This window comes from Saccopteryx leptura, chromosome 2 (assembly GCF_036850995.1).
Source record: "Saccopteryx leptura isolate mSacLep1 chromosome 2, mSacLep1_pri_phased_curated, whole genome shotgun sequence".
Taxonomy (NCBI): domain Eukaryota; kingdom Metazoa; phylum Chordata; class Mammalia; order Chiroptera; family Emballonuridae; genus Saccopteryx; species Saccopteryx leptura.
Genome location: NC_089504.1, coordinates 300,627,685 through 300,649,958, shown reverse-complemented (window position 1 = coordinate 300,649,958; position 22,274 = coordinate 300,627,685). Strand labels below are relative to the sequence as shown.

General features: G+C 40.6%; 1 protein-coding gene across 1 annotated transcript in view; it reads left to right on the top strand.

Moving 5' to 3' along the window:
• AASS (aminoadipate-semialdehyde synthase) overlaps positions 1-22,274 on the top strand; it is a 62,527-nt gene that overhangs the window by 14,999 nt on the left and 25,254 nt on the right. Inside the window, exons 2-11 of the mRNA XM_066362566.1 lie at positions 1,845-2,060; positions 7,870-8,046; positions 10,678-10,762; positions 11,648-11,715; positions 11,820-11,966; positions 13,028-13,106; positions 13,242-13,369; positions 14,825-14,973; positions 16,736-16,858; positions 17,580-17,691. Coding sequence (XP_066218663.1) covers positions 1,860-2,060; positions 7,870-8,046; positions 10,678-10,762; positions 11,648-11,715; positions 11,820-11,966; positions 13,028-13,106; positions 13,242-13,369; positions 14,825-14,973; positions 16,736-16,858; positions 17,580-17,691 — 1,269 coding nt within the window. The 5' untranslated portion in view covers positions 1,845-1,859. The remainder of the gene's footprint in view (positions 1-1,844; positions 2,061-7,869; positions 8,047-10,677; positions 10,763-11,647; positions 11,716-11,819; positions 11,967-13,027; positions 13,107-13,241; positions 13,370-14,824; positions 14,974-16,735; positions 16,859-17,579; positions 17,692-22,274) is intronic.

Sequence of the window (22,274 nt, the reverse complement as noted above, 5' to 3'; positions counted from 1 at the left end):
CCAAAACCAAACCTTAGGCTACAACGACCTGGCCTGCTTACAGCCTGTCCCCCACACCCAATATAAGTCACAAGCGAGCAAACATATATATCATATTTACAAACTTATTTGACCAACAGCTTCCAAACAATCCAGCAAATTATCACATGAAATGACATTTGACTACCAAATGTACGTGTAGCCATGTGAAGCAAGATACATATAAAAAACTTTATATAAAATTTATAGTGAGCCTCTTGTAAACATTTCATGATTGAGTGAATGAGTGGTTTTGCAAGCTCGAATAGTTAGAAGCTGGTTGAGACAGGTCCAGGTTTAATATAACAGAAGGATGGGGTATGGAAAAGAAACCCTGGGAAAGGGAACAGCATGTTCAAAGGAACAAGAGGGTCAGCAAGGAGGCTGTGGGTCTCAGGTGGGAGTAGGTGTGCATTTAGGGCCGAGTTTCTTAAACGTCTAACACAGGTTGTGGGTCAAATAAGTTTGTAAATATGATGTATCTGTTTGCTCACTTATAGTTTTGCATTGGGTGTTGGGGACAGGCTGTAAGCAGGCAGGGTGCTTATAGCCTAAGGCTTAGTTTTAAGACTAAGCTTTTCCCCACACCCTTGACTGTTGCATAATAGAGGGTGGTACACTCTCATGAGGAATCCCATTATGCCTCAGATAAGTGACTTTGTATCAGAGACTTCCTTGTTTGTATATTGGATTAAAGGTTTTGATTTCTACACTATAAAATGGGACAGACCTGGAGCTTGCTCTCTCTTGATACCTGAGATTAGCATTAGAGAGGAGAGCAGACACAGGCCACTTGGAGGAGAGGAGAAACAGCCAAGATGAAGGAGTGCTGAAGGAGAAGCCAGTTTGTGCAGAGGTTGTGCAGAGAGAAGGAGATGGGGAACAGAGGTGAATAAGGCTAGTGAGGTAGAAACCTTTGATTCTAGGAAACTTGGATAAGTCAGTGGCTTTGGGAGTCCTGAATGGAAAAGGAAGTGTTTTTCCACTGTGTGTATTTCTTGCCCGCTGGGTGCAAGCTAGGATTAAAGCTAATGGCTCACCAGTTCTTGGCTCCATTGTTTCATTACCATCTGTCCGAATCGAATGCGAACCTGCATTGGGAAGGCGGCTATAATGGTGGCCGTGACTACTGGCCATACACATGTGATGAAGGAACATGTTTTATTTTCTTAAATTTCCAATCTGCTGGGACCAAAACTTTTATAACACCCAATAACAGTGAATTACTAGAAAAATGATCATGTGATACAAAGATCTATAAGTGCTGACTTTCTGTTTCTGTACATGTCTCACCACAGACCAGTGAAAAGCAGTCCACTGCCAGAGGACAGATGGGCTGACACTCTGGGCAGCACTAGGTAGAGAATGGTTCAATATGAGACTCCAAAGGGGTTGAAGCTCTTAGAGATTGTCAAGAATCTTACACATAATTAAAGGGTTCCAAACTCCATGCTCTCAAAATTGGCATAAATCGTCTTCCTGAATTTATTTGCATGGCAGGTTAACTTGCTTAAAATTTTGTGCTGACTAGTTGTTCGATAAAACACATATTCAAAAATCTATTTCAGCTTCACAGACATGGGTTTGTGTCTCATATGTTGCTCAGTATCTTATTTATTTTTTTAATTTGGAAATAAATAACCCTGTCTGTGAAAGGTTGTGTCTGTTTGCGTAAAGGAACACTCTATATCCTCCAGGCTTCCTCTCCCCTTTGCTCTGTCTTGTATCCGTTATCATCTGAGTGGGCTGGATTTTACAGCAGATTTCTCCGGAGACCAGAACCGCGCTGCCTTGTGTGGTCCTGTGCTCTCACGATGTCTTTCCAGCTCCTAGGTTTCAAGATGCTGCGTGTGCACAGGACAGCACTGGGCAGTCTGGGGCTCAGGCGGCTTCACCACAAACCTGTGATGGCCGTGAGGCGGGAGGACGTGAACGCCTGGGAGAGGAGGGCACCGCTGGCTCCCCGGCACATCAAGGGGATCACCAACCTGGGCTACAAGGTCTTAATACAGCCGTCCAATCGGCGGGCCATTCACGACAAGGTAAATATTTCCGATTTTTCAGAGACGTGGAAATAAAATGACGCTCTAATTGAAAATGAAGGAGCATTTGCGTTCAAATAAAATGGTGGCTAGTGTCACTTAAATACCACATGGCAATATTCCTTTACTTTGGTTATAATGAGATGCTTAGATCTTTACTTGAGTCTAATACATATTATTTTCATTCAATTCCATGCTTTCTCCAGCTAAGAGATAGAGGAAATGCTTTAATTTTATTTTATTAAAATTTCTTTTGAGTTTTTTTCCTCCAAGATTTTTTTTTACTGAATTTATTGGGGTGACGTTGGTTAATAAAATTATATAGGTTTCAGGTGTACAATTCCATGATACATTATCTGTACATTGTATTATGTGTTCACTATACAAAGTCAAGTCTCCTTCTCTCACCATTTATTGCCCCTTTACCCTCTTCTACCTCCCCCACCCCCTTTGCCTCTGGTAAACATCATGCTGTTGTCTGTTTATGGGTTTTAATCCCTACACCTTTTTCATCCAGCTACCTAACCCCACTTCCCTCTAAAAGCTGTCACTCTGTTTTCTGTGTCTATGAGTCTGTTTTTGTTTGTTTATTTTGTTCATTAGATTCCACATATGAGTGAAATCACGTGGTATTTGTCTTTCTCTGACTGGCTTATTCACTTAGCATAATAATCTCCAGGTCCGTCCATGCATAAGGTAAGCTTTCTTTCTTTTTTATGGCTGAGTAGTATTCCATTGTGTAAATATAAAAAAGTACATCTTTATGGTTTAAAAAATTTTTTTTTTATTTATTTACTTTTTTAGGTTTTATTTATTCATCTTTATTAGAGAGAGAGAGGGATGAGAGAGAGATAGGGAGAGATAGAGAGAGAACAGGGGGAGGAGCAGGAAGCATCAACTCCCATATGTGCCTTGACCAGGCAAGCCCAGGGTTTTGAACCGGCGACCTCAGCATTCCAGGTCGATGCTTTATCCACTGCGCCACCACAGGTCAGGCTGTTTTTTTTTTTTTTTATCCACTCATCTACTGATGGGCACTTAAGATGCTTCCAAGTCTTGGCTGTGGTAAATAATGCTGTAATGAACATGAAATGTAGAAACACCATATCCTTGACCATAGAATGAGTTTTGCAAGATTTGCAGATGAGTAAATGAAAAGAGTTCTGTAAAGGCCATAAATATTCTCTAATGTCTAGATTCTGGAAAGCCCTCAGGACGCTACCCTAACAACCTCTGTAAAAGGCCAAGATTCTTTTGCTTTTTGTAAAGTGCTTCGCTGAGCTCTCTCTCCCTAGATTGTCCCAATGATAACCAAAAGCCTGTTTTGCTTCTGTAAAACTGCTTTGGCTAGCTGTTCACCTCCTCCCCTCTCTTGTTTAGGCCTATAAAAGCAAACCCCTAAGTTCATTTGGGGCCACGAGTTCTTTAGTATGTGAATCTACTTGTGGTCGCCAGCATTAAATTAAAGACTCCTTAATTTGGCTACAATTGTGTGGCAAAACATTTGTTTCCTTGCTGTCCAGATGTAACGAACATAGGGGCACATATAATCTTTCAAATTAGTGTTTTGAGTTTTTTCAGATATATTCCCAGAAGTAAAATCACTGGGTCATAAATTCCATTTTTAATTTTTTTTTTTTTAATAGAGACAGAGAGTGAGTCAGAGAGAGGGATAGACAGGGACAGACAGACAGGAACGGAGAGAGATGAGAAGCATCAATCATTAGTTTTTCATTGCACGTTGCAACACCTTAGTTGTTCATTGATTGCTTTCTCATATATGCCTTGACCGCGGGCCTTCAGCAGACTGAGTAGCCCCTTGTTGGAGCCAGCGACCTTGGGTCCAAGCTGGTGAGCTTTTGCTCAAACCAGATGAGCCCGCGCTCAAGCTGGCGACCTCGGGGTCTCGAACCTGGGTCCTCTGCATCCCAGTCCGATGCTTTTTCCACTGCGCCACTGCCTGGTCAGGCCCATTTTTAATTTTTTGAAGAAACTTCATACTGCTTTCCACAATGGCTGTACCAATCTAATCTGCATTCCCACAAACAGTGCATGAGGGTTTCCTTTTCTCCACACCCTTGCCAGCACTTGTTGTTTGTTTATTTGTTGATTATAATCATTCTGAAAGGTGTGAGGCGCTATCTTATTGTGGTTTCAACTTGCATTTCTCTGATGATCAGTGACTTTGAGCATCTTTTCATATGTTTATTGGCCATTGGTATGCCTTCTTTAGAAAAGTGTCTATTCAGGTCCTTTGCCTGTTCAATTGAATTTTTAATTAATTAGTTTTATTTTTTATTTTTTAATTTTAATTTTATTTTTTTAGATTTATTTATTGATTTTTGGAAAAAGGGGGGAGAGAGAGAGGAAGAAAGGGAGAGTGAGAAAGATGGGAGAGAAGCAGGAATATTCTACTCACAGTAGTTGCTTCTTGTATATGCTTTGACTGGGCAAACCCAGGGATTTGAACCAGCAAACTCAGTGTTCCAGGTTTATGCATTTTTCACTGCACCACCACTGATCAGGCTCAGGTTATATACTTTTGATATAAATATTCCATAAGTGATATGTGCTCTTTCTATTGTATCACATCAAAGACAAAAAAATCAGTTAGCTTGTAATGAATGTGTGATCACTTGGGTATGGTGGTTATTTCCACCTCTCTTTATTGCAAAAATACTTTCTCACTTTGCACTTACTGAGTCATCTGCAGAATGCTGTCTTGAGACCTGTGAATTTCCTGTTTCTTAGCAACCTTTCAACTAATGATATTAGAATTCATTGATAATTTTTGCCTGAATCAGTTTTTACATGGAGGCTTGCATAGTGATGATTTTCTGATTTTATCACTCTTCCATTTCTTGATTTTATCACTCTTTCATTTCCTGATATTGGTATGGATTCTGTTGAAGGAGAAGGTGAGGAAGAAGGAGAGAAATACTAATTGCCATTCCTTTCAGCCCTGCAACGCATCATTCTCAAAACTTCAAGTTCAACAGGGGACAAGCATTAAAGCTTTCTGGTTGGTTTACCTGTAAGAGTTTCCCCTCAAGTCTCAAAGTAAAAAGCATTGAGAAAGAAAAAGAATCTGATTCTAAGACCAATAAAATTTTGAAGGTTTTTATAAACAAACGATTCCTTTAGTTTCTCCCTTCCCTTGCTCTTTTGAGTGTCATTATGAGTATATAATGTCTTAATTATCCTAAATTTTAGATAGTGGGAGTCCCCTTAAGGGGGCTTCTATGTTTTTTGGACATGAATCCATTTCTCTATGAACCTTCTGGTTGCCTGAAACAGTGCTTTTCCTGACCCAACCTGGAATCAGCCATTTAATCAAAGAACCCAATTTCTTTAAGTTTATAGAAACCAAGTTCTGGTATCTGGTGTTAGATGTGCATATGTTGAGATATTGTTGCTCTTAGCCCTTTTATGAGACTTGTTTGGAGGTTCTAGCAGGGGAGCACAGCTACTTGTATACCCTTGACTGAAGAACGGTCTTCTCCTCTAGTGGGGAAGGTCATCCTCTTCGACCGAGCACGCAGCTTTGGGAGGGATGCACATGGAGCGGTGAGGGAGGAAGGGGACACCCGCCTAGCCAGCCGGATCAGCTGAATCAACCCTGGCGATCAGTGGGGTGACAGATGTTGCAGCCAGATCACACTCACATCCACTTAGCCCTTTTATGAAAACAGCAACACATACATGGACAAAAACACACAACATACACATATATAAATTATATAATATATATTTTACATTATATATAATTTAATCTTGAATTAATAGTGCTATTTCTAATTAAAATTTGACATTGCAAATTTCTTACCTTTAAAATGTTATATCTACATTTGTTTTTTCCAGCAGTGAAAATTTTAATTTCTTATACCATGAATGCACATCATTTGCTCTACCCCAAAATATAAATAAAATAATTTTGAATCACAATGCTAATATTACAATTAACAATAAACCTATTAATGCTAAGAGAGTAGACCTTAAGAGTTCTCATCATTAGGAAAAAGAATTCTGTAACTATGTATGGGGACAGATGTTCACTAGACTTAGTGTGGTAATCATTTCACAACATATACAAATATTGAATTATTATGTTGTATACTTGAAAATACTATGATGTTGCGTGTCAGTTATACCTCAAAAATATATTTATATTAAAAGGAGCTTAATATCTTTTTGGATTTTTTTCTGTAGACTAGATCTCACAATGAATTTTCAGATTGCTATGTTTAAATTATTTGAATTTTTTTCTTGTGTATGGTTATGTGATATCCAGTTGGATTATTTTTTTTTAAATTTCTATTGTATTTCATATTTGCTTTAAAATCCTATTGGTTGAATTTCATTTTTCAAGTAACTTAAACATTTATGAGTTTAAAAAAATTAAAACTTGTAAATAAGTTGTAATGCAAAGAAGTCTTGCTGTCATCTTAATCTTCCTACCTCCCGTTCCCACCCATAGCCCCCAGAAGCTACTAGTTTCATTAGTTTCCAACCTACCATTCCTGTGTTTTCTTTTGCAAAAATAATGTGCCTGTGCATGTTTGTATGCATGTTCTTTCCACTTCAGTCTTATACAGAAGATTGTATACTTTATGTACTCTTTGCACCTTGCTTTATTTAGTCATCAGCATATCCTGGAAATCACTCCAGGTCAGTGCACAGAGATCTGTTTCATTCTATTTAATGGTGAGAATTACTACATTGTAATTACTTCATGGTTTGTCGTGATTTATTTAACCAGCCCATACTATAAGTAGGCAAACAGACTGTTTCCAAAGAAACTAAGTATAAACCATATGTTCATTCCTGTATTATTCCTTCTAACCAATTTTACTTTCTTTTAAAGTAGATTCCTAATAGGATTTATCTTCATTTTATTCAATTGTCACCTTTAGAGTTCTTTTAATTCTTTTTCTTTTAACTTGTTGATTTTTTTAAAGGGAGAGAGAGGTATGGAGAGAGAAAGAGAAACATTGGTTTGTTGTTCCACTTACTTATGCGTTCATGCTTAATTACTGTATGTGCCCTGACCGGGATCAAATCTCCAACCTTGTTATATTGGAACGATGCTACAACCAACTGAGACACCTAGCCAGGGGATGCTCTTTTTTTTTTCTTTTCTTTTTTTTAAAAATTTTTTATTTATTCATTTTAGAGAGGAGAGGGAGAGACAGAGAGAGTTTGAGAGAGAGAGAGAGAGAGAGAGAGAGAGAGAGGAGAGACAGAGAGAGAGAAGGGGGGAGGAGCTGGAAGCATCAACTCCCATATGTGCCTTGACCAGGCAAGCCCAGGGTTTCGAACCGGAGACCTCAGCACTTCCAGGTCGATGCTTTATCCACTGCGCCACTACAGGTCAGGCCCAGGGGATGCTCTTTTAATTCTGCTTGGATCATGCTACCCCTATATTTACAGATCTGAAATGATTATTGCCTCCAGATCACTAGCTATGTGATCTCAGTTAAATGTGTAAGCTCCAGGTTTCCCATTAATAAAATAGGGATAATAAGAGTACCTACCTCTGGGGATTTTTATGAGAATTAAATAAGATAATTCATATAAAGAGCTTAGCAAAGCACCTAGTAATTTATTAATAAATGATGCTGATGATTATTTTTAATTTTTTTATGCAATAAAGCACATATTCACCGTGATAACATTCAGTTCTACTTTCCCAAATTGATTTACCTATTATGCCCTAAACATCTTTACTTTCTTGCCTCCATATTTGTGTATATTCTTTCAAAGCCTCTTGAATCAGAAGAATAACTTTTAACCAAAATTATGTTCCCAGGAATATGTCAAAGCTGGAGGCATTCTTCAGGAGGATATTTCTGAAGCTTGTCTGATTTTGGGAGTTAAAAGACCCCCAGAGGACAAATTAATGCCCAAGAAGACTTATGCATTTTTCTCCCACACAATAAAGGCTCAGGAGGCTAATATGGGCTTATTGGACGAGATTCTAAAACAGGTAATTGGTGACTAACACTCATAAATGTTAACATAATAGAAGTATAATATATTCTTACTCATAATGGTCATTGGAGCTTTAGTTTTGTTTCAGCATCTAGGAAATATGTCATGTTATTTACCTTAATAGGGAAGTTGACCTATGAGTTAGTGCTTGATAATTCTGCAGCTCATTAAGGTCCCTCTGCTGCACGAGTCTGGAGTTTATCAGAAGAGTAACTAAATGCATTTTATTCATTTTGTATTAAAAAAATGGAAAGAAGGATAGAAGTGCCCCCCTACCCCCAGAGGTTTACCAGTTCATGAGGCCAATCGGTCAGATATCAGCCAGTAGAATTTTTGAGCTGAAAGGATGCTCTGGGATCATATAATCCACCACCTTAACTTTTCAGGTAGAGCCCTGAGAGGTGAGGTGACTTAACTGCCGGTGCACGGCTCTGTGGTACCAAATGGAGTGGAGGCTGTTTTTACTTTCATTAACATTATAAGGAGAAAAACACCACTTTATGAGATATAAATACTGTTGGAAAAACTATCAGCTATTTAAGATATAGAGTTTCTGTTCAACAAATATTTGCAGAGTGTCTACAATGTGTCTGACACTGTTCACTGCAATGACAATAAGATATCCCTTTCAGCACTGACAGTCTAGTGCGAGGAGATAGATGATAAATAAATAAATAAATAAATAATAAAATCATTCTCATATGTCACTTGGTGGTATGCGTAACGGAGATCAATAGGACGCAGAAGGAGGAAAGGAGTGTTGGGCCTTGGGGGAGGTGACAATGCTGGTTTAAACAAGATGATCAGGGAGGACCTCAGTGTGAAGTTGTCACTGAGAAAAATTTGAAGGAGATAAAGGATCAAGCCTTATCCATCTGGTAAGTCTTCCCAGCAGAGACCATAGTAATGCAAAGGCCTGCGGGTCTTGTGAGTGGAGAGAAAGTAAATCACGCTCTAAAATGCTTGTTCTGCCAGCTGTGTGGAAGGGGGAGGTGAGGGAGAAGCACAAAGCTGGTAAGAATATTGTAAGTCTGGATGTAAGTCTAGATGCTAGGCTGCAAACGATGATGGCTTGCATGGGGGAGGTGGAGCTGGTGATATGAACAAGTGTTGGATGTATTTTCAAGGTCTGATCCTACAGGGCTCACTGATGAAATGAATGTGGAGTATAAGAAGAGAGAGGAGATAGAGATGATTCCAAGAGTTTGGCCTGAGCAAGCTAAAAGAGTTGCCATAGGTTGAGATGATGCCCCCATAGGAGAAGCAGGCTTGGAAGGGGGATCAAGAGTTGAGTTGAGGGCCTGTCAAGTTTTATTTTCCATTAATTAAGAGGAGATACTCTGTGGGCCGCTGGATGTGAGTTTGTAACTCAGGAGGGCAGCTCCTTCTGATGTACATTTTGTGATCATCAGACACTAGATGGTATCTAAAGTCGTGAGAGTGGATATATGTAGGGAGTGAGTGTGGAAGAAGAAGTCCAAGGTCTGCGTCCTGGGGTAAGGACCATAGAGCATCAGAAACTAGACCAGAGTCTGAGAACAGGTAGAGGGCACAAGAGGTCACAAAGAGTAGAGGCACTGAAAGTATTTTATAGAGGTATATGTACACTCCTATGAATTTAAAGTATGCTAGACCTGGGGTATAGTTCATTTGCAGTATTTCTGAAGAAGAAATTTAAAACGTAATTAATGAAAGTAATATTATAAGAAGAATGTTTTACCTTAAGCGGATAAAGTTCTTAAAAAGTACTTTAGAAACTTTTTTTTTGCTATATGAAACTTTGGTCATGACAAGAAAATTAATAAAAACAGACCCAGCAGGGCTGCTTTTGGGCAGCAGTTTGTAACCAGTTACTCGGATTTGGATGAGTATTAAACATTCTTAAATACATGCACACAGTAAGTCATATGATCTTTGAGGCAACAAAATGACTGTTTCAAGCATTCCATAATCACAACATGTCAATAATTTTAACCACGAATTAATAAGATAGGAGGAAGACTGAGGTTTTAGTGAAGGCGAGGGGGTGAAAAGCAGGCAGACTGTGCTATTTTGCAAATGAAGCTTACTTGTGAAGGGATGGAGAGAGAGGGAAAGAGAGAGAGAATGAGTGATTTGTGTGTATGGACTTGAGGGGGAGTGATGTTACTATTTTTAAGGCAGAAATGACCTGGGTGAGTGTCACTGGAATGGCCGAGGGGAAGGAGCAGTGCCCAGAGGAATAATGCAGGAAAGAGAGAAAGCCCAAGGGGAATGGCCTTAGAGGACATGGAAAAAGCTGGGATCTAGCTCACAGGGCTCTGTCTCAGGAGGGACTTGTTTTCTTCAAGACCAGAAGCAAGATGTGAGGATAAATGTGGCTGGAGCTACATTTATAGATGCCTTTATTATTTGTTTGACCATCAAGGGTTATTTAGGAGCCTGCTAGGACCATCCTTCCTCTTCTAATTACTACCTTATAATTGGCTTGTGACCTTGCTTTTCTAAATATTTCAGGGTACATCTGATGCTAACTTAGATATAGTTTATAAGAGGAAGACGTGTAGAGTACTGACCACCTCATCTATGAACTTATTGAAATTGAGCTTGATGGGTCTGATTGCGAAATTCTTTATTCTTTTTTCAGGAAATCAGACTTATTGATTATGAGAAAATGGTGGATCACAGAGGAGTTCGGGTGGTGGCATTCGGACAGTGGGCCGGTGTGGCAGGTAGGTGTGCTGGAGTTTTTGCTATTTGCAAGACATCCTAACTGAGAAATCCATGAGGTGGAAGGTTAAGTATTGAAATAAAATATCTGTGTTAGACATACAGATTTGGGGTCATCCATATGCAGAGAGTACTTGAAGGTTAAGACTGAATGAGGTTTGGGAAAGGGAAAAAATGCAGATGCTGAAGACAATAGGGCTTGGTACAGAATCAGGAAGTTGGTGAATATACAAGAAAAGGGCAGTAGAATGAATATGAAAAGAGTTGGCATGGGAAGAGGCACCTACAGAAATGCAGGATGAAAAGTTTCAAATCAGGGATGCCGAGGGAAGAGTCCTCCAACACAGAGGGGCTCGACATTGCTAAATTCCTCTGACAAGTTAGTCACGATCTGAAAAGTGTCCACTACGTTTAGCTGTTTAGGTCACTAAAATTGCTGAAGGTCATGGGCTCAATGGTGACTTCATTTTTTGGTTGGTTTGTTTGTTTTTGTATAGGAGGAATGGAAGAGTGTTTAATGTTGCTATGAATAAACCAATAGAGAGTGATGGTGAAAAGAATAATGCAAGATTAACTTTCTTAGAGAAGCAGGAAAGGATGGGATCTGGAGCAATGATGGAGAGAGCTCACCCTTAGAGAAGAAGAGGGACACTCACTCCATTTTATCAGGACTGAAAGTGGATAGGATGGGTGAGGAGGAAGCTTGCTTAGTGCTTTTGATGTCAGAAAGCTAAGGGGTTGGATAAGATGACAGCTGGGTCCCAATCCAAATCTGAGATGCTGTGGTCTTGCTTCCTCAAGACCCTGAGCAGGTTGGGGAATGGGCAGAGGGAACAGCTTCAATTCCTTCCAACTAATGTCTTTCTGTTGGTCTGATTCTGCAATAGGGATGATCAACATTTTACATGGAATGGGTTTAAGGCTCCTTGCTTTGGGACATCACACACCTTTCATGGTGAGTTGTTTATTTTATTTTTTTAAAGACATATGACACTTTAAGAATAGAACACTGTCTGTTCTTAAGTAGTAGACTAACTTGAACTGTGTGCTTGCTTTCAGCACATTGGCATGGCTCATAACTATAGGAACAGCAGTCAGGCTGTGCAAGCTGTCCGCGATGCTGGCTATGAAATATCTCTGGGTTTGATGCCCAAGTCAATAGGGCCCTTAACATTTGTGTTCACAGGGACTGGTAATGTATCTAAGGTAATTCCACCTGTCTTGTTTCTGTAAAGCAGCCTGAAACTGAAACTAACCCAAAAGATATGGGCATTTTGTGGGCATTTCAGAACGCTGCTTTCTACAAATGGGCATCTATTTTGGGTACTTTCTTACCTATGCACCTTTCCCATACTAAAGAACAATCATGGTCCAAATGTATGTTCTTTGCTTTAAGTTGATTCCAAGCTGTGTGAAGTTTTGAATATTCCTTTTTTTTTTTTTTTTTTGAGAGAACTCACTGTTAGTGGTATAAAGCTCTGTTCTTAGGGTGATCTGTTTTTCTACCATCACAGAGAAGTCTGAAAGTTTGGAAGTTACTCCAGGATGTAAATTTTTAATGATGACTTAGAGTTTTGCCAATATTAGATATTAGGAAGCTTAATTCAGGATTGGAATGAATACTTTTTCCCTCTGGGGTGGTTTTGCGAATTCATTTATGACCCTCCATCCCAAAGAAACTTATAATTGTAAAATAAATCTTTCTTCAATGAAAATAGTTTACAAAGAGGACTTCAGTGTGTTTGTATTATGTTGTGAGATAAGGCACCTCGTATTTTGGGAGGAAATATAGTTTTTCCACTTGAAATGATTTCTGCAGTGGAAAAAAAATAAATAGAAGTGTTTTTTTTTTAAAGATTTTATTTATTCATTTTAGAGAGAGTAGAGAGAGAAAGAAGGGGGGAGGAACAGGAAGCATTAACTCCCATATGTGCCTTGACCAGGTTTCAAACTGGCGTCCTCAGCATTCCAGGTCAACGCTTTATCCACTGCGCCACCACAGGTCAGGCAGTAGAAGTGTTTTATTGTGCTCTCATTTCTAACTACTTTTGTCTCTATACTGAATGACTTCAGTAAAAAAATGAAAGCCCCTTCCAGTGCATGGCATTCAGACCGCAGGCCGTGAGCCAGACTCTCTACACTCCCAGTCTGGCTGCACAGGGCAGGTGGGGCTGTGTAATTCTGGGGAAATAAACTAGAATCCTTGCAGGAAGTCGTGTTGGCTCTTTCCCTGTTGAATTTTAGATTTTGACTCGTGTTATTTGCAGGGAGCCCAAGAAATCTTCAATGAATTACCCTGTGAATATGTGGAGCCACATGAATTAAAGGAAGTTTCCCAAACTGGAGGTGAGAGTGGGAGGGTGACTGCATGTATTTTTTACTGTTTTTTTTTTCAGTGATAACAGTTTCTGTGTTATAATATTTTATCACTATAAATCTTTATTGTTTGTCACCCACTTTGCTAATTCCTTTCTCTGCAAGACCTGAGGAAAGTGTACGCAACGGTGTTAAGTCGCCATCATCACCTTGTCAGGAAGACAGATGGTGTGTATGATCCTGTGGATTATGACAAATATCCTGAGCACTACGTAAGCCGTTTTACTATGGATGTGAGTATCATGCTCGGCTTTTGAGCTGGTTGCTCATGATGCACTCTAGACAGGCTGCTATCAGAAGAGAAATCATCAGTGTGTACATCGACGATCAGCTCCTCAGGTTGACTTGCAGGGAATCCCTGGGGTAAGAGGAGTCAGCCTAAGGACTGGTGACTTTTACTGATGTATAGAGTGGCCTCTGCTAAGTGGTTTTGGTGGTTTCACTGACTCTCTTTTTACTTCAGATCTGCATGTGCCCAGAAGTAGCTCTAAAACATTTCCTGTGGCTTAGTGTTTTCTGTATTTCTCCTGGACTAGTTTGTACTGTCAGCAAAGCACAGTGTCTGTGAGGTTCGATCTCAACCTAGGTTTGTTCCTTCTATGGCCATGAATTGTAGTCATCACAGGGGACCAAGCTGTGTAAGCACAGACCTATCCCTGGTGTACAAAAAAAGTTGCTTACAATTAAAATTCCTCTGATGGGGGCACACTGGCTTCATCTTATATTAAGAACAGTATGTGGCCATGGCCGGTTGGCCCTGGACAGTGGATAGAGCATGGGCCTAGAGTGCCGACGTCCCAGGTTTGATTCAGGGCACACAGGAGAAGCACCCATCTGCTTCTCTTCCTCATCCTCTCTGCCTTCTCTCTCTCTTCCCCTCTCACAACCAGTGGCTCATCAAGTGTCAACTCCGGGTGCTGAGGATGGCTCAGTTGATTCGAGCATCAGCCCCAGGTGGGGGCTGCTGGGTGGATCCCAGTTGGGTGCATGCAGGAATCTGTTTCTCTATCTCCCTTCCTCTCACTTAAAAAAATAAAAAAGAGCAATATGTTTGTCTGTTCTGTAGCCATTGGTCATGCAAAAGTCCTCCAAAAAAGAAACTAACAAAAATAAACAAAACAAAAAAAATGCATGAATATATGGTGAGGATATTTTAAATAATTTTGAATATGTTTGAACAACATAGCATATTTAGATTCTGGCATAAAATTTAGTGTGTAGCATATAAGGCACGTTACTGAAAAGAATTCTTATCACTTGCTTATTCTTGAGATATTGAGAAGCAAAAATGGCAAAACTAGTCTCAAAGTGAAAAATTTTGACTAATTTTTCTATTCCTTGTCTTATCCTCAATCACAGAAATATTAGTGATTGGCTGCATCCTAAAACTGATAGTGATCTAGTTACCTTCATCTTTCTTGACTATGTAATACATTATAGGGCAAATGCATTAATATGTTTCTGTTCCTATGTTTCTCTATCATGGGGAATTCCACACTCAATCTGGGTGGCGAGTATTGTCTTTGACACAAAAGATGGTCACTGACCAGACAAATAAAAAAAAAGAATCAGCTTGAAATAACATTAAATTACTTCTCATGGGATTTACTGATAGCTTTTTTTTTTTAGCAGATTGTATTGAAACACACTGTTTCCTAGTTTGTTGAACTTGGGACTTAACTTTACAGATTGCGCCCTATACCAGTTGTCTTGTTAATGGAATCTACTGGGAACAAAACACCCCTCGTCTACTCACCCGCCAAGATGTTCAGAGTCTCCTGGCTCCAGGCAAGTCCTCAGTTGTTGGTGTGGAAGGCTGCCCTGCATTGCCACACAAGTAAGGACTTTACTTTAGTAATGGTGGCAGTTTTTAGCAGCAGGGCCCACTATTAGGATATCACAGATAGGGGATCCACGTATCACAGGACTCGACTATTATAGGCTAGTTGTCTACCTTATATGACCTCTTGGGAACATTTGACACTTAAATTTCCCTTTTTCTTCAAATTCTTTCTTTCTTCCCTCCCTCCCTCCCTTCCTCCCTCCCTTCCTCCCTCCCTCCCCATCCCATTCGTCTCTCTCTCTCTCTCTCTCTTTCTTTCTTTCTTTCTTTCTTTCTTTCTTTCTTTCTTTCTTTCTTCCTTTCTTTTTCTTTCTTATTTCTTTTTTTAGAGAGAGAGAGGGAGGGAGAGACAGACAGACAGGAAGGGAGAGAGATGAGAAGCATCAACTCATAGTTGTATTGCTTTAGTTGTTCATTGATTGCTTCTCATACGTGCCTTGACCAGGGGGCTCAAGCTGAGCCAATGACCCTTTGCTTAAGCAAGCAACTTTGGGCTCAAGCCAGCAAATTTGGCTCTAGCCAGTGACCTTGGGATCATGTTGATGATCTCATGCTCAGACCAGCGACTTCGTGCTCAAGCTGGTGAACCTGAGCTCAAGCTTGTCAGCCCAGGCTCAAGTTGGTGACCTCAGGGTTTTGAACCTGGGATGTCGGCATCTTAGGTTGATGCTCTATCTACTACACCACCAGTGGTCAGGCTAAAACTCTTAATTTCTGCAGCCCCATATATAGCTCAGAAATAACCACAGAAAGGTCCTTTCCTGCCTTCCCATTTCCATCTCTCTGTAGTCTGTTCCTCTCTTTCTTTTTCAGAAACTCATTATCATTTATTTTCTAGTGTTTATGATTCCTGCTCCTACTTGAATTTAATCTTACAGAAAGGGACCCTATTTCTCTTGTCCACAAGTACCCAGGACATTGCCCGACAAATAATATATATGCAAATAAATATTAAATATCCAATTAATTAATTTATTAATTAGTATGTCTGAGATGCTTGATCTGTCTGACACTGTGCTAGGCTAACAGATAGAGGAGAGTTGAAGTATGGCTGCTGCCCTGGGCACATGGCTGGCAGCAAGTCAGTGCCAAGGGAAGGTGAGGAGCAGTCAGCATCACCAGAGTTTAATGAAAGTGGGATCCTGGGCTCAGCAAAGCTTTAAGAGGGAGCAGCAAGGAGAATGAGAATTGCAAGTGATAGGATTACTGTTTGGTAAATACAGAGTCACCAACACAGTTTCAACCCAGTGTTTGGGACAATCTAATTCTAGGATAGGATTTATATAGGCAAGTGGTAACTGAGGAGTGGGCAGAAAAATTGGGGTCAACCTCTAATGAATTTTAAATGGTGGGCTGAGATTTTTGTTCATAATTCTAGACATGTCCATGCAATAACATGTAAAATTATGTAGTGCTAAGCAGGGTGGAGGGAGTTGGCTAAGTAGGTTAAGTTTAGGCTGTTGTCAATGATGGATCTAGGGGAGGGATTTTCCACTTTTATTTCTTTACTCTTCCTTGCTTTCCCTCCCTCCTCGTCTTCCTCCTCCTCCTCCATTTTCTTCCTTGTGAAGCCTGAAACTCACGGTGGGAAGATGCTGTGTATCCCAAGAGGACACCAGGAGCTGTAAGGAAAAAAGTTAAGAGCTTGTCAGCCACTTTGAAAATGTTCCCAGCACCTTTCATGTTTATTCATTTTTAATCTGGATGGGGACTTCTGAGTTCCATGCTCTGATCTAAGTGTTGATGTCATTTTCAGACTTGTAGCAATCTGTGACATTTCAGCAGACACCGGAGGATCTATAGAGTTCATGACCGAATGCACGACAATAGAGCACCCTTTCTGCATGTATGATGCAGACCAGCATATTATTCATGACAGGTGAGTTTGTTGACACTGTTTGATGGTGATAGCCCAGAAAAATACATCATTTACTTAACTTTATATACTCATCTTAAAATACTCAATATTTTACGTTTTTATAAAGACTATGACAATTTTCAGAGACATGCTAAAACATACTTAGAAATTTGGTAGAAAACCCACATGCAAATTTGAACATGTAAAATCCATATATGCCATAATTAAATGGGAGATGGGTTGGTGAAGAAAGAAGTTCTGTTTGAAAATTCTTGTTTTATTTTGTTATACACTGTGAGAAGAGGGGAGATAGAGAGACAGACTCACACTTGAGCCCCGACCGAGATCCACCCAGCAACCCCCATCTGGGGCCATGATTGCAACTGAGCTATTTTTAGCACCTGAGGTGGATGATCCACAGAGCCATCTTTAGCTCCCAGGGCTGATGCACTTGAATCAATCAAGCCATGGCTGTGGGAGGAGAAGAGAGAGAGAAAGAGAGAAGGAGAGAGGGTGGAAAGGAGAAGCAGATGGGCACTTCTCCTGTATGCTCTGACCAGGAATTGAAGCCAGTTCATCTAAACTCTGGGCCGACACTCTATCACTGAGCCAACTGGCCAGGGCCATACTTTGGTACAATATTACAAATGATACAAAGCAGACATAATGGAGTAGACATATGGAAAAGTTAGAGCTTAGAAGAACATTTGTACATCCAAATAAAGCATATTGCCTCTCCTAGTGTTGAAGGCTCTGGGATTCTGATGTGTTCCATTGACAATTTGCCGGCGCAGCTTCCAATTGAAGCGACAGAATACTTTGGCGACATGCTTTATCCATATGTTGAAGAGATGGTAAGCAAACTGGAGCCTCACGAGGACTTCATGGCTTTAAAGAGAACTGCAGCGGGGTCTCACCAGCGTTCTGGTCTTTGGGATTAAGAAATCTGTTGTAAAATGAAATGCCAGCCCTTTCCGGATGCACTTTCTGACACTCAGTTTGCATTTTCTGCTTCCTCGTCTCCTGAGGACCATGGTTGTATCACTGTCTTCAGGCTTAAATACAATTTGCATTTGTCTCTCATTATGCGTATTTTATTCAATAGTAAGAATGTTCATGACATGGAAGATAAAGTTTGCTTTATTTTCGATTCTTCCTGCTTTCTAGGTCAACTTATATTGGGGTATTCTTAGTGTGCCGTGATTAACAGAGTTTGAAAAATCAGAAATACAGGCAATTGTATTAGGTTTTGGTCACTAAGTTAAGGGACAGCTTTTCCTGAGGCCATGTATATATATTTTTCAATGTGATCAGTGATTGACTCCTGAAATATGGTATAATCTAAATTTCATTTTCTTTACCAAAAACAGACTTTCTTATTTCAGTATTTACCTTAAGCCTTCACAGGCACCTGCTTTATTTGTACTGCTAGTGGCTGTTACCTTAGGCCAGGGGTCTCAAACTTGGGCCCGCGGCCGCATGCGGCCCGCCCACCAATTTTGTGCGGCCCACAGACTGGCCCGCAGACTAATCCACGAAGTTTGATTAGTCTGCGGGCCACACAAAATTGGTGGGCGGGCCGCGAGTTTGAGACCCCTGCCTTAGGCCACGAGTCCCCAGGTGAAGCCTGTGACTGCTGTCCTCTCCATCCCTGGGTTCACCCGGAGGCTCACGCTACAGTGGGACAGTAGTCACGAGGCATGAATAAATGATATTTTGTCAACTTCTTCTTTTCTTTCCCATACTGTTTCATTTTGAACCTCTGGTTTTCCTCCTGGAATATGTCAGCAGGGAGATGTAGCAGGCCTTAGAGAACACAGGCAGCAGCCGTGGCATAGTTGGCGTGATATGTTGCATCTATGATAAGCCAGGCAGCATTTATTTTATTTTATTTTTATTTTTTGTTTTTTTTTTCTTTTTCTTTTATTTCTGAAGCTGGAAACGGGGAGAGACAGTCATACAGACTCCCGCATGCGCCTGATCGGGACCCCCCCCCCCCCCCCCCCCCCGCACGCCCACCAGGGGGAGACGCTCTGCCCACCAGGGGGCGCTGCTCTGCCCCTCCGGGGCGTCGCTCTGCCTCGACCAGAGCCACTCTAGCACCTGGGGCAGAGGCCAAGGAGCCATCCCCAACGCCCGGGCCATCTTTGCTCCAATGGAGCCTTGGCTGCGAGAGGGGAAGAGAGAGACAGAGAGGAAGGAGGGGGGGGTGGAGAAGCAAATGGGCACTTCTCCTATGTGCCCTGGCTGGGAATCGAACCCGGGTCCCCCGCACGCCAGGCCGATGCTCCACCGCTGAGCCAACCGGCCAGGGCCAGCCAGGCAGCATTTAAATGACTAGGTATTTTCATTTGTATGTACTCATGAGAGCTTTATCAGGTAGGTACCATAATTAAACCCACTTTACAGATTAGGAAACTGAAGCACAGAGAAGTGAAGGCTGAGATGGGTTGTGGCTGCCCCGCTGGAATTGGTGCTGAGTGATTTAAGTAGCATGAATAGCAGAGGGGGATTGTCGGGCTTTACAGGAGACGTCAACTTGCTTTATGACCTTGAGCAGGGCACTCTCCTTCTGAGCCTCGGATGTTTCATCTATATAAAAACGTGGTTGCTATATATATATATATATATATATATATATATATATATATAATCTTAATGGTCCCTCCAGTTCTAACATTCTCTATTGTGGATGTCTCAATGGCTGAAAGGCATGTGTATAAAAAAATTATAAGTTTACCCAGATGTTTACCATTTCCAATTATCTTCATTTGTTTCCCTCTGGCATCATTTCTTTGCAGACTTAAGAACTTCCTTTAGCCCATTCAGTGAATTTACATATTTTACATACTCTCTTTTCAGTGCTAAAATTTCCACTTGTTTTTTTCTCTCTCTCTTTCTCTGCAGAGACTTTCTATTTTTAAAATTTATTTTGAATGTATTTTCCTTTGTCACATGGAGCTTAATGATAAGAGCCGCTCTGCATACACTCTTTGCCTCATATTTTCAAAATTCCACGTTAACTTGTCTCCTCCTTTGAGAATGGATTGGGTCACAGTTTTCTGGTTTTCTTAAGGTGAATGATTTTCAAATGATACTGGATGATGTGAATCAGTTTTATTTCTCCCTAAAAAATAATGTTTTATTGGATTTAGCAGGCAATTAACTTGGTTAGACTTAAACTGAAAACACTGTCTCACCTGAGCTGGGGGCAGCACCAGTAAAAGTTCGTCTCTTTCCTCTTTATCTGGGCTGACCTGTCCACAGTCAGTTCTGGGGTCATAAAGAGACTTGGAATGGAGTTGACATGGAAGTTGGCTTCACTTTTTCCCAGTCTGCCTCTCTAGCATCCCCCTCGCCCACTCAGAGGTTGTGGTTCCATTTGTTTCCTTGGATTAGAAAGTCAGTGAGCTCGCAGGTGTCTTTTCCTTCTCCCACCAAATGGCGCACCCTCATCCTCAGGGCAATGGCAGAAGAGGAGAAGCTCAACTACTCACTGTGCTAAGTTTTTCTTCCAAGTTTTGACAGTTCTCCCCAAATTGTTTGCCTTTTGTCATTCTCTGAAGCCCTCTGTAGTTAGTCTTGTCTGTACTCTGTCTAGAGTTTGCAGTAGTTATCTGTAGGACTGATGGTCTGTTAGAATGTAGTCCCCATACTGAAGGTGGAACTCCCCCTGTCATAATGCATCAATTCAGTCAACTTGACTCCAGCAGAGGTTTGGAGTAGCTAGAAGAGCTATTGGAGAGTCCTTGTTTTTTACTGACTGTTTTGAACATTAAAATTATGTCTTTCATTGCAATTCTTAACATACTATGCCAGATTATGGAAAATGTTGAATATAAATTTGTCTTGTGGGTGGATTTGATGGTTAATTTCTTGAAATGTCCTTTTGTTTGGCTGCTCTAACATTATTTACTACTCTAAGAAGTTGGTATAAACTTTTACTAGCTAAAAGATTATTATATTTCAAAATTTCAATGATAAGTTTATTCATTTATTTATTTTGGACCTTATAGCACAGCTTTTCATTTTCATTTGTCTTTGATCAAAATCACCATTAATGAAGTACAGTTGATCTCATGTACGTGTTAGAACAAAAGCAAGCTAGTTCAATGACTTCTTATTAGGGGTTAACCCAAATAACTAATGAGGGGTAAGGGCTTTTCTGTTTATTTTTATTTTTTTGTGAGAGAGAGATGGGAAGGGAGAGAGATGAGAAGCATCAGCTCATAGTGCGGCACTTTAGTTGTTCATTGATTGCTTCTCATAGATGCTTTGATGGCGGGGCGGGGGGTGGCGACTCAGGCCAAGCCAGTGACCGTTGGGCCCAAGCCAGCGACCATGGGATAATGTCTATGATAGCTACGCTTAAGCCAGCAACCAGGCTGGGAGCCCGTGCTGAAGCTGGTTAAACCTATGCTCAAGACGGTGACCTCAGGGTTTTGAACCTTGGACCTCAGTGTCCCGGGTTGATGTTCTACCCACTGCGCCATCGTCTGGTCAGGCTTAAAAAGGTCTTAACACCAAAGGACACACTGGAACTTAAACAACAGGAAGAAAGGTGGGAGGTGTTTCCTGTGATCCCAGTAAGGCGTAAATAAGCTATAGAAATAGAGATGAAGAGCCTAGTGAGGGAAAAGATACACAAGAATTCAGTGGTTTGACAATACACCAAGTCAAGTTCAAGCATTTATTTTATTATCTACCAATGGCTTCTGGTCTGTAGACAGGGTTGGTATGCAGAGGAGTCAGCTTGGGCAGGACTACTCCAAAAGTGCCTGGGAGAAAGAGACAGAGGGAGGGGACCCCAGCTGTGTTAATTCCATAAGCTTTCCAAGGTATGCCCTGGCTTATCCTATCTTTTTTTTTTTTAAATGCCCATAACTTAAGAATAGATAGCCTACATGTTCTGTGTTTTAAATACATGGAAGTAGTTTTATGTTTATTTTAATACAATTAATAAATACTCTCCTGCTGGCATCTCTTAGGCACATTTTGCTTTTTTTATTTGGGTGAGTGCTCTAGACTTTAACCTATGGGTAAGGGGTGGTGGTGGTGGGAATGATTGTCTCATTGGCCCTAATGCCCTGTTGATCATCAGAAGTGACAGTACTGATTTATATGAACTTTACCCCTTGGCAGTTTATTTAAGAGTTGGATACTTTGCAAGAAAAGAGAACAAGAATGATGTTGGTATATTCATATGAGAAATGTGGTTTTTGCTGTTGGCCAACTGACGCATTCTTATGAGATAATGGGAAGAGCGTGGATGATATTTTGAGGTCTACTTGAAAATGTCATTTTCCCTGACTCTTGAAATGCTGATATGTCTTTATATAAAACTAATGTTGATCTGAGGCACATTCCTTATTGTGATCTTGGCTTGTTGTCTGAAAGACCCATTCTCTACTTTAATAGAATAGCCTGAACCTTTGAA